This window comes from Protobothrops mucrosquamatus, unplaced genomic scaffold (genome assembly GCF_001527695.2).
Source record: "Protobothrops mucrosquamatus isolate PMUCROS unplaced genomic scaffold, P.Mucros_1.0 scaffold_57, whole genome shotgun sequence".
In the NCBI taxonomy this organism is placed as follows: Eukaryota; Metazoa; Chordata; class Lepidosauria; order Squamata; family Viperidae; genus Protobothrops; species Protobothrops mucrosquamatus.
Window position 1 is genome coordinate 221,218 of NW_015386133.1, and position 11,314 is coordinate 232,531.

Consider the following 11,314-nt stretch of genomic DNA (forward strand, 5'->3'; position numbering starts at 1 on the left):
AATTATCCAGAATCCATCAGATCACGGAATATGGCTGGTAATCTGGCTTAATTCGGGCTGATTGGGCAGTCCCAATGCAATTTGAGGGCACCAGAATGGATGCTAACTTTATGAATCACATGTTCAAGAATTATTTTAGAGGAAAGCAAGCAGGTTCTTTGGCGCCATTAACTCTCTTTGAACTCCATGTCCCTATAGGAAAAAGTACCCTGATTTTTATGTTTGTGATAACTGGTCACTTAAAATGATTGTGTTAAAAAGAATTGTCCTGGGGATCAACAATGGCTCTCCTAATGAGCATAGATATGTGGGGGGAGAGGAAGAGAGGCAAGGAATGAAATGTGTGTCAGAATGCTAAACACACAACTGGACATTTGTGTTAATCATCAGAATACAAGTACCTAAAAGCAACGTTTGTGTCATTATGCTACCATGTATGTGTCATTTTGATGCTACCTCAGTTTGCTGCAGGTACCACTGCAATTAAGAGAGAGCAGTGACTTCAAGATGAGTTAGGGTTAAAAAGTATGTGGAAAAAGTATTCTCCTTGGTTACAGAAGGGTTCCAGTCTAGCTTCCATTCCAGAAGGCAACACTGTGGAATCACATTTTTCGTTCAGTTCTAGACTTTGTAGGCATCTTCTGACTGACCAACCAGGAATTGCCAGAGGAGCCCCTCAGCATATAATGCATGAATACATATAAACCACGCTGGTATACTGGATTTTTAAAAGAGGGCAAGATTAGAACACCTTTTTTGCTTAAGCTTTCTGTTTCAGATCTTGAATCTTATTACAGCCTATACGTTTTGGTCAATTATTTCTTACTATTTGAAGCACCAGCTGTTCTCATTTCAGCTATATGTTTATAAAGATGAAACAAGTCAAAGTGTGGTAAAATACATGATTGAATTCATCTGCAGAAAAGTCACAGGGAAGCAGGTATGTCTTAGCAGCAGCAGCAGCAGCAGGAGGAAGCCCATCAGAGTAATTGCATGCACCTTCTAATGGCAGATTTACTCCCTAGGTATGTTTGGAGGAGGAATTTTCACAGCAGAAGGTTCCACTCCCCAGATCTCTCTGGCATATTCAGTAATTGTCCTGTCACTGGAAAACTTGCCAGAGCATGCAATGTTCTTAATTACCTTTTTAGTCCATTCCCTAGGATTCTAAGAAGAAATAGAAAGTGATTAGGCTGATATCTTCAAAGCTTTAATAGTGGAAATATCATTTAATTTATTGGACAGCCAGCTCTTTCAGAAGTATAAATTCAGACCCAGAATTCATAGCTTTCAGTTTCTTGGAGCTGCAATAAACTTTAACTCTGGATTGTCCTCTTTGTTGTCTCCCTGTTCTTGTTGTCTACTCTCCCCATGGCCAGAGGGCCTTTGCACAGATTCACCTTCTGTGCTGATTGTACCCATTCCTGGACAGGGAGGCCTTACTCACGTTTTGGGCACTTTTCAGATGTGATGGAATATACACCTGGAGTATTAGTGGATAGGAATTTTGGCAACTCAGAGCTTTCTCAGAGAGGCCCAGTTAAGAGTCTGCAGGGTCCTGAGCTGGATGGGGGTGGTGAGAGGTTCAAAGTAGTCACACCCTAGAATCTCTCAGGATATATCTAATAGGTTATATTAGATAGCTTTAATTAGGCAAGATCCTGTCCATTAGGTGTAAGCCAGGGGTAGGCAACCTTGGCTCTTTTATCACTCGTGGACTTCAACTTCCAGAATTCCTGAGCCAGCCATGCTGAGGGGAAAGGGAGAGGTTTCCAAGCTGAGCCAGCCTGGCTCAGGAATTCTGGGAGTTGAAGTCCACGAGTACTGAAAAACGCCTTACGTGGGGATGCCCTGAAGAGTGCTTGGAAATTACAACTGGTCCATAATGTGGCAGAATGGGCAATGTTGGGTATACCTCAGTTGTATACATTATATCACTATCATGTGAGATGCATTGGCTCCCAGTTTCTTTCAAGGTGCAATTCAAGATGCTGGTACATGGCAGAGAGCCAGGTTATTTGTGGACCACTTCTCCCCTAGGGTTTCGTTTCTACCAAGCCAGATCAGGCTCCAGGTCCTTTCCCATTAATGTTGCCATCTAGTGGGACCAAGAAATATGCCCCCTCTGTAAGACCCCTGCTCTGTGGGACACCTTTTCACCCAGGATCTGGCAGCCCCCTTTAATTATTTGGAAGTCCTCAAAGAGCTGGCTGTCCCCAAGTGTTGGAATAAGCTAAGTTGTGTATGCTAATGTATGTATGAACCATATGCACATCCTGACTATCCTTTTTCAGCACTATGCTCACTCTTGGGATACAAGAGTTCTAGTTATAATTTCCAGTTAATTCATTAAGAAGCCATTCTTATCAGTCTGCAACTGGTTTAAACTATGAGCAAAGTCTCTTACCATGTATAATTGGTCCACTTGCCCTTGACATTTGATGTAGGCTTCATAATCAGCAAATACTTTAAACCTAAACAAAGTACAGTATTAGTGCAACCATGAACTCCATTTATTTTGTTAACTGAGAGTCATAAGGAATCATTGGTAAATAAATATGTTGTAGCAGTGCTTCGATGTGCTTTTCTTTTCCCTTTCAGAAGTTTATGTGAGGCTCTCTCCTATGAGGGGTCCTTGGTGCTCTCTGAGCTTGCTTGTTTCCTTGCAGATGTGTCATTTCATCCTGAACTACAAATATTCTCCTTCATTAGCTCTCTCCTATGTAACATAATATCAAAGGACTTTTTCTATGGCAGTTACCTCAGTGAGGATGCCTTAAGTCAGGATTGCTTAAGATAACCACATTTTTCATTAGTTGACTAATTTCACTGCATTTTTCTCTCTCTAAATTTCAAATATCTTTTAAAAATAAAAAATATTTCCAAAGAACAACTCATACCCAGAAAACCACTTGGTTAGACTACAGTAATGTGCTGTATTTGGGGTTGCCTTTGGAAGTGACTTGAAAGCTACTGATTCAAAATGTGGCAGCAAGGCCATTGATAGGCTAACTCTATGAGTAGAATTACTCCTATCTTGAAGCTGCTGCATTGGCTGCTGGCTTCCTGTTGAGCCCAATTCACACCAAAAAGGAATAATCCAGGATCTGTGTGTTATCAGTAAAAAGTGTGTCATGTCCCTGGGTTTACAATATACAACAGTCTTCCCCAATATGGTATGCCTCCAATGAGGAACTGCAGTTCTTGTACCTTTCAGCAAGTATAGCAATTAATGTTATGGCTGGGGATGTTGGAAGTGATATTCGAACCCACACTGAAACCATTAAGAGAAAGTCCATAATAAAAGTACACTACTGCTGCCTCTTACCTGTCATGATACATCAACATATTGACGACATCATGGAAACAACTAGGATCATTTGGCGAGAAGAAGCCACTGTTTATTTGATCAATAACTTGTTTGAGTTCTGGAATCCTGTCATAGTATTCCTTAGCATTGTACCTGAACAAGAAAAATAGGGATACCCTTAGCCTTTTCTGCTTCTATTATTATTTATTTCTTGCATTTACATCCCATCTTTTCTCTTGGAATAGAAGGCGACATACACAAGGATTTCCATAATGAGCAAAGAGTGGCTGAAAGTGAGTGCCATGTGGTAGAGACTGCTCCATTATCAAGGAGGACTTTAAATTCAACACTTTAGCCACTACATGATATTGGCTGTAGGGCAATACTCACCCATGCAACCAAATTATAGGTGAGTTGGAAACAATACAGAAGGCAAACTTAAGATGTCAAACTAAAAGGCTATTGGTAGATATTAATTCTTAATAAAGGGATGATCAGTATTGGATCTTTTATAATTTATGAGGAGTAGTGTGTATAAATTACAAGCTATTTCAAAAACGTTCCTATTTTTGATAAAATGAGTATGTAAGCTTTTTTCTATGCTGTAGCAAGCTCTTCTTATATTAATATAAATGGAAAACAAGAGTTGTGTCCGCCTGTGTAACCCAATGTTTCTATGACAAGGATGCTCCATTTCCTGGAGCAGTTTTCAATGACTGAATTTTCTAATTCAGAGAAATTAGAGAAATCTCCTTGTCAAAATAGAACTGAATTCTGGCTAATTCCTTTAGGTGAGGCTCCATTTTGAGGAAGCTCAGGAGAACTTTCCTGTTGGTTCAAAGAATCAATCACATACCCACAGCCTGTTTCTATGGCATCTTCACCATGGTGTTCATTTACAAACCTTTTCTTATCCATTGCCTCAACGTCATCCACCCGCATGCCAAAAATGAACAGATTATCCTCTCCAGCTTCTTCAGCCATTTCCACATTGGCCCCATCCATGGTCCCAATGGTGAGGGCTCCATTCAGCATGAATTTCATGTTTCCTGTCCCTGAAGCTTCAGTCCCAGCTGTTGAGATCTGCTCAGATAGATCTGCAGCAGGAATCACTGGGATGGATTGGGGAAAGAGAAACAGGTAAAACTGTATTTTCCTCCCTCTATAAACAAACCACTTGTATCTGCACTAACATGAGCAAGCCTTGTGTGGTCTAATTTTACTGTTCTGAATAAACCAAGCAGCTCAACATCCTATGTGTTTGCTTCACTGATGCAGCTGTATTGGCATACAGGACTATACTTATATAGGTAGTCCTCAACTTACAACAGTTCATTTAGCGACCATTCAAAGTTACAATGTAGCTTTGTAGCAATGAAAAGTTGCTTTGTAGCAATGAAAAAAGTGACTTATGACCATTTTTTCACAGTTACAACCTTTGCAACATCCCCATGATCATGTAATCGAATTTCAGATACTTGGCAACTGGTTCATAGTTATGACTGTTGCCTTGTCCCAAGGTCATGTGATCACCTTTAGCGACCTTCTGACCAGCAAAGTCAATGGGGAAGCCAGATTCACTTAACAATCGGGTTACTAACTTATCAACTGCAGTGATTCACTTAACAACTGTGGCAAGAAAGGTTGTAAAATGGGGCAAAACTCACTTAACATATGTCTCACTTAACAGAAATGATGGGCTCAATTGTGATCATAAGTCGAGGACTATGTGTACCTCTGCATCTGGAAGGGACATATTTTTTGCACAAGGGCCAGTCAGCCATGGCCTCACAGTATGCAACTCTTTAGATGTGAGTTCCAACAGCCTCAATCAGCAACAGCCATAAACAAGGTACCCAAGAAAAGACAGATCAGCAGAATCTGGAAAGGCACAATTTGTGCACTAACCCAGGGCTTTTCAACCTTTTCACCTATTGTACTACTTTTAGGATATGGCAACATCTGAGTACCACCAGTCGCCTAGCAAGGTGTCAAAAACTTGATGACCAAAAAAAAAAAAAAAGGAAAAAAGTGATAAAGTACAGGTAGTCCTTGATTTACAACAGTTCGCTTAGTGACTGTTTGAAGTTACAATGGCACTGAAAAAAATGCCCCCCAAGTCACAGCCGAGCAAGACACCTGCCTGCCCGCACGGCGGCGCTCTTCCTCCTGTCTGAGGTTTTCATTGTTGTGAGCATTTCTGTTGAGGATTGGCAGCAGGGGATGTTTGGTTTTTTTCTCCCGTCTGCTGGGTGGTTGCAGCAGGTTTTGGTCACTTCACATGTTCCTGGGACACTGTGACCATCATAAATATGAATCAGTTGCCAAAAATCTGAATGTAAATCACAAGACCCTGGAGATGCTGCAACATTCCAGCTGATTGGCGCTTCTTCTGGGCTCAGCAAAAGTGCCAGGATTAGTGCTGCTTTCCAGCTGATTGGTGCTTCTTCAGGGCTCAGCAGAAGCACTAGGATCAGCGCCGAGCTCCAGCTGGAGCCTGGCACTGATCCTGGTGCTTCCGCTGAGCCCTGCAGCTCCAGCCATCTCTCTCTCAGGCTTGTACGGTGCTGCCATTGGTTCAGCTCATTCCCCTCCCCCGCTACCACTTTTCTAGGATGGTCACGTACCACCTGCCAGGTGCCAATGTATCACAGGTGGTACCTGTACCACTGGTTGAAAAGCCCTGCACTAACCTAGGCCAGCTTGCTTCCTAAACCAACTTACCTTTTTCAGCAAGTGACACTCTGTAGTTCTCCAAGAATATGACTTTGAGTCTATCTCCTACGTAAGGGTCATTATTGATGACTTCTCCAATGGCTGTGATCAATCTGATAATCTTTTTTGCCATGTGGTAGCCTGGAGCTGCCTGGAGGAAGAGAAGGAAAGGCATCTTAAGAGTAAAAAAAAAAAAAAAAGGAGTGATAGAAAATCACAAAGCAAATGAATATCAAAACATAGCATCTGGATTTCTTAATAAAAACCCTCTCTTTAGTAGTTATTTAAAAGCCTCCATCACAAGAAGCTTTTAAGAAGAGACTGGACAGCCACTTGTCTGGAATGCTATAGAGTCTCCTGCTTGAGCAGGGAGTTGGACTAGAAGATCTTCAAGGTTCGTTCCAACTCTATTATTCTGCTATTATTCTGTTGTTATTATTAAGTAGGAAGCCATCTTCTGAATTTATCAGCTAAAATACCTAATTCCCAAAGATAATATCACAAATTGATATATGTGAACACTTCTATAAATAAAATCAAAGAAAGCTTTGACCTATCCCAGTAGAGCAGGGGTTCCCAAATGGGGGGTGCTTGCATCCCCTGGGGGTGCGAGACGATATTCCAGGGGGTGCAAAAACCTAGGTTTAGAAGTTTCAAAATTATAGTGTATATGCATAACCAGGTATTACTTTTGTAAGGGGTGCAAGAATATATCAGAAGTGTTCTAGGGGTGCGAGATATAGAAAAGGCTGGGAACCAGTGCAGTAGAGGCTCCCTGCTATCTATCTATCTATCTATCTATCTATCTATCTATCTATCTATCTATCTATCTATCTATCTATCTATCTATCAGCTATCTATCTATCTACCTACCTATCTACCTACCTACCTACCTATGCCTTTTTGTTCTTAATCTTTGCTGAGGTTTGCAACTCGTAGATACCTTAAATAAGTCCACATCACAATGGGAATTGTCCATTTCCCGAAGTTCTTATTTCAATATGCTAAGTTTCCAAGTAAGTTTCCAGTGTGTTTGAATCACATGAGGAAGCAAAAGAATACTGAGCATGAGTAGTTCTTACTTTTGCATGCTTAAATAATTCAACATTTTAACATAAAGGTGAAGTGTGCAGGCAGGCAGTGATGGGTGGGAGGAAGAAATTTATACATGGTCTTAAGTACTAAGAAGTAAACTTAGCTTCACATTGAAATCCTTTTACCTTTCCTCCAATCATAATTGTTCTTGGCACATAGGATTTTTTAGGGTCCTTTCTGATGCCTAAAAAAAGCAATACAATTAAGATGGGGGAGAATGATTTTTAAAACAGATGACTTTTAAAAAGAAAAAAACTAACACCAAAATAATTCAACAAAGTTGCTTTCTGTGACCTCTGTAATTCCTATCTTAAGGTAAAAATATCACTGAGGAAAAATAGCAATAGAATGATGTAAAGTAGAGGACAAATCTATATTCTTTTTCCCTAGACCAGGGGTAGGCAATCTTGGCTCTTTTATGTATGACTCGTGGACTTCAACTCCCAGAATTCCTGAGCCAGCTGTTGAAGTCCACGAGTCATAAAAGAGCCAAGGTTGCCTACCCCTGCCCTAGACCAATAAGGGAAAATTTGTAATTTCGGGAACCTTTATCATATTGGTCAGAAATAATAATGTGCCATTTGTTGCATGGATACAGTATTAAGATCAATGAACAATCTCTGTTGGCAGCAATATTTATACAAAGAACATATTAATGCTGTACAATTGTTTTTGGACTTTATTATCATAAAGTAAAACAAGAAGAACCCAAATTTAGGAAATGAAAAGTTGAGTTATCCAGTCTATCACTGGGTTCAGAAAAGTCAATCACTCTGCTTGTTGACCAGCTTCTGCATATACTGTAACCATAACACAGAAGGAAAATCAGTGCTCTTTCAAGCAGATCTTTGGGGTTTCAAGAGGAAATACATCTCTCCATCTGTTAATAGAGATTTTGATCTCACCAAGCTTTCAATTATGTGTACACAATTAGGCTCAGGTTCCTGAATATGCTTCTTCATTGTTAACAAAGGCTAGTTTCCAGGAATCTCAATCTCAAACTTGCTGGAATATTATATATAAAAGGACATGGCTGCTCTACAAACATATGCCTGCCTGCATGCACGCGCACACACAGACACATACACTCCCACGATTTCTTCAGATTACAAGTGTATTTCTGCTTGCTTCCCAAATCCTCCTTTCATATAGACATATTTTTTCCATACTGATGTAGGAATATTATTGTTAATGTTATCTAGAAGGATTTAAAAGCTTTGATGCTGGTAAAGACTCACGGTTATAGAGAGTGATTATATGTAGGCAATTGAGGAGCTGCCTCTTGTATTCATGAATTCTCTTGACGTGCACATCAAACATAGAGGATGGGTTAATTTTCACTTTGTATTGTTCTTCTAAGTACGCTGAGAACTTCAGTTTGTTCTCCTGGCAAAAGGACATTTTAAATTGATCTCAGAAAGTTTAAACACATTCAACTCAAGCATCTGGGCTAAATGGAATTTAGAAAAAGATACTATCTATTATATAACAGAAATATAGTTTTGCTAGGAGGTAGAATGCAAATGAATATAATAAATAAACGCAGTTAGCTAGGTAGAGATAGGTGGTCCTTGATTTACAACCACAATTGGGCCTGGAATTTCCATCCTAAGTTGTTAAAGTCATTGTCGAGTTGGACTTGATTTTATGGCAATTTTTATGGTGGTTTTTAAGCAAATTTCCATGGTTGTTAAGCGAATCACACCTCCCTAATGGTATTTTTTTTGTCAGAAATTGGCAAAAAAAGGTTGCAAATCACAATCATGTGATTACAGACTTCTGCAACTGGTTGTAAATGTGACCCAAGTGCTAAGCACCCAAATTATGACCACGTGACTGCAAGAATAGTATGATAGTCGTAATTGTGATTATAAGTTATAAGACATATTTTTCTGAGGCCACTGTAATTCACTGTGAGTTGAGAGGTTATATAAATTTGTTTAATAAAGAAAACTTCGAACAGTTGTTAAACAAATGGTTGTAAGGTGAGGAGGATAGATAGATAGATAGATAGATAGATAGATAGATAGATAGATAGATAGATAGATAGATAGATAGATAGATAGATAGATAGATAGATAGATAGATATGAGAGATAAACATGTCTGTTGCAATCATTACCTGTTTAACTTTAGCTACATCCCTGATGAAGGCTTCATCATTGACAAAATCCAGCAGCTTCTTTAGCTGGCTAAGATCAGTTAGGAAATCTTCCCCAATTCTCTGTATATTAAGGGAACAAAAATTATAATTAACAGCAGAACTGATATATTTTTCACAGCTGAATTCTTCTATCACTATGTACATTTCCCGTTGCTAACAGTCACATACAGTGGCAATGTTGTGACACTGAGATGAAATGTGGCTCATTCTTCTAGGTCAGTGGTGGCGAACCTATGGCACGGGTGCCAGAGGTGGCACTCAGAGCCTCTCTGTGGGCACGCGCGCCGTCACCCCAGTCCTAGGCCTTCAGCTGGGTTTTATAAAACCTTTTCGCTTTAAGCCTCCGCCGCCGTGTGCAAAAAAAAAAAAAAAAGGTTCAATCAATCAGTCAATTTCAACTTCTCGCGGGAAAAAAAATCTTGCAAAGTTGGAATTGATTGATTGAACTTTTTAGTCCCACCCAGTCTGCCGTTACCACTGCAGCCACGCCCACCCAATGGGCACGCCCAGACAATGGGCCACACCCAGACAATGGGCCACACCCACCCGGCACTCGACAATGCATAAGTGGTTTAGGGTTGCAGTTTGGGCACTCGGTCTCTAAAAGGTTCGCCATCACTATTCTAGGTCTTGTTGACAATTAACAGGCTAATTTAGGACTAACCACTAACTTGGATACTGGATATAATACAAGATGATTCTACAGAAATGGAAAAGGATAGAAAAAAAAGGAAAAAGCAGCTTCTTTATCCTCTGCCTTGGTAAAAAAAACTGCTTCCCCTTTGGTGTCAAATATTCATCTAATGTCCATCCTCTGAGAGGATCCACTGACAATTGCAGTATTTGAGCAATCTATTTGGGAGAAGGCATTTGGAGTATATATTTGGAGTAACAATGCTAACTAACTGACTTGTTTTTATAAATATTAGGGTGGATAAATGCTAATAACAATAATATTAATTATTGTTATTTTCATGATCAGCCAACATAGACTTAGAGGTTAGACCCTCTGCTTAAACTTTATGTTTCAAAGGAAATCTTAAGTAAAGAGAAGTTATACTCTACCTGATAGAAAGTTGAACATGACTTTCTGCAAATCTGAATGCAGGCTTACTATTTATCTTACTATATTCAAAATCATACTCCTGTCAGTCACCATACTGTTATACTGTACTCTAGAATCTTCCTAGGTATCAGACCAGGTAGTCTGTAGTTTGTGGTCTCTTCCCCCTCTTTTTGAAGACAGGGATAAATAACCTTTGCTTCCTTCAAGTCATCTGGCGCTTCATCAGACCGGAGCTCAAACCCAACCAAATATTTCTACAAGCATTTCCTATTGGCTGATGAGTCTTGTATCTTACCTCCACAATGACTTCAGAGAGTCCTGGGTTACACAGTAGAAGCCATCGCCTCGGAGTGATACCATTGGTTTTGTTTTGAAATTTTTCTGGCTCTATCTCGTAGAAATCTTTGAATCTACAATGTATATGGGTGAGTTTTAAAAGGAACAGAATGCAATACGGTATATATTATTTGGAGCCAGTTGATAATACAAACTCTTTAGCAGCTCAATGCAACCATTAAAAAAGAGAATGCAGTCATGGGATGCATTAATGAAAAGCAAAGTCTAATCCAGATCTTAAGTAATGCTAGTTCTGCTCTGATCCACATACACCAAAGCATTTCTGTTCTGTTCCACTGACAAGGTGGAAGCAATTTATAATCTCCAGATATTCAGGGCTACAATTCCAAAAATACTTTGCAACAGAGCACTGAGTGATAGATAGAAACTGAAATGCAAATCACCTGGAAGTCATTAGATTAAATGCCCCTGAAACGGGATTATGCCTAAGAAATGTATCAAGGTGAAGAAATATCTGGGAAATAGATCATAAAAGGAAAGCTTGCAAGTGCTGGAGAAGAAAAGATTAAGGTGAGACATGATAACCATTGGATGAAGCAGACAAGTTCTCTGTACCTAGCAAAAGATAGGATGTGATGAACTTTAACATCCTTTTAAAATTCTGTCTG

At 39.7% G+C, this 11,314-nt stretch overlaps 1 protein-coding gene across 1 annotated transcript in view; it reads right to left on the reverse strand.

Annotated features, from left to right (window-relative positions):
- Positions 1-313: 313 nt before the first annotated feature.
- The window catches only part of PYGB (glycogen phosphorylase B), a 43,542-nt gene continuing 32,541 nt past the window's right edge, over positions 314-11,314 (reverse strand). The window contains exons 12-20 of the mRNA XM_015812109.1: positions 10,645-10,759; positions 9,242-9,343; positions 8,359-8,506; positions 7,246-7,304; positions 6,035-6,176; positions 4,215-4,422; positions 3,329-3,463; positions 2,408-2,474; positions 314-1,167 (exon numbers count right to left, since the gene is read on the reverse strand). Of these exons, the coding sequence (XP_015667595.1) occupies positions 1,015-1,167; positions 2,408-2,474; positions 3,329-3,463; positions 4,215-4,422; positions 6,035-6,176; positions 7,246-7,304; positions 8,359-8,506; positions 9,242-9,343; positions 10,645-10,759 (1,129 nt within the window). The 3' untranslated portion in view covers positions 314-1,014. The remainder of the gene's footprint in view (positions 1,168-2,407; positions 2,475-3,328; positions 3,464-4,214; positions 4,423-6,034; positions 6,177-7,245; positions 7,305-8,358; positions 8,507-9,241; positions 9,344-10,644; positions 10,760-11,314) is intronic.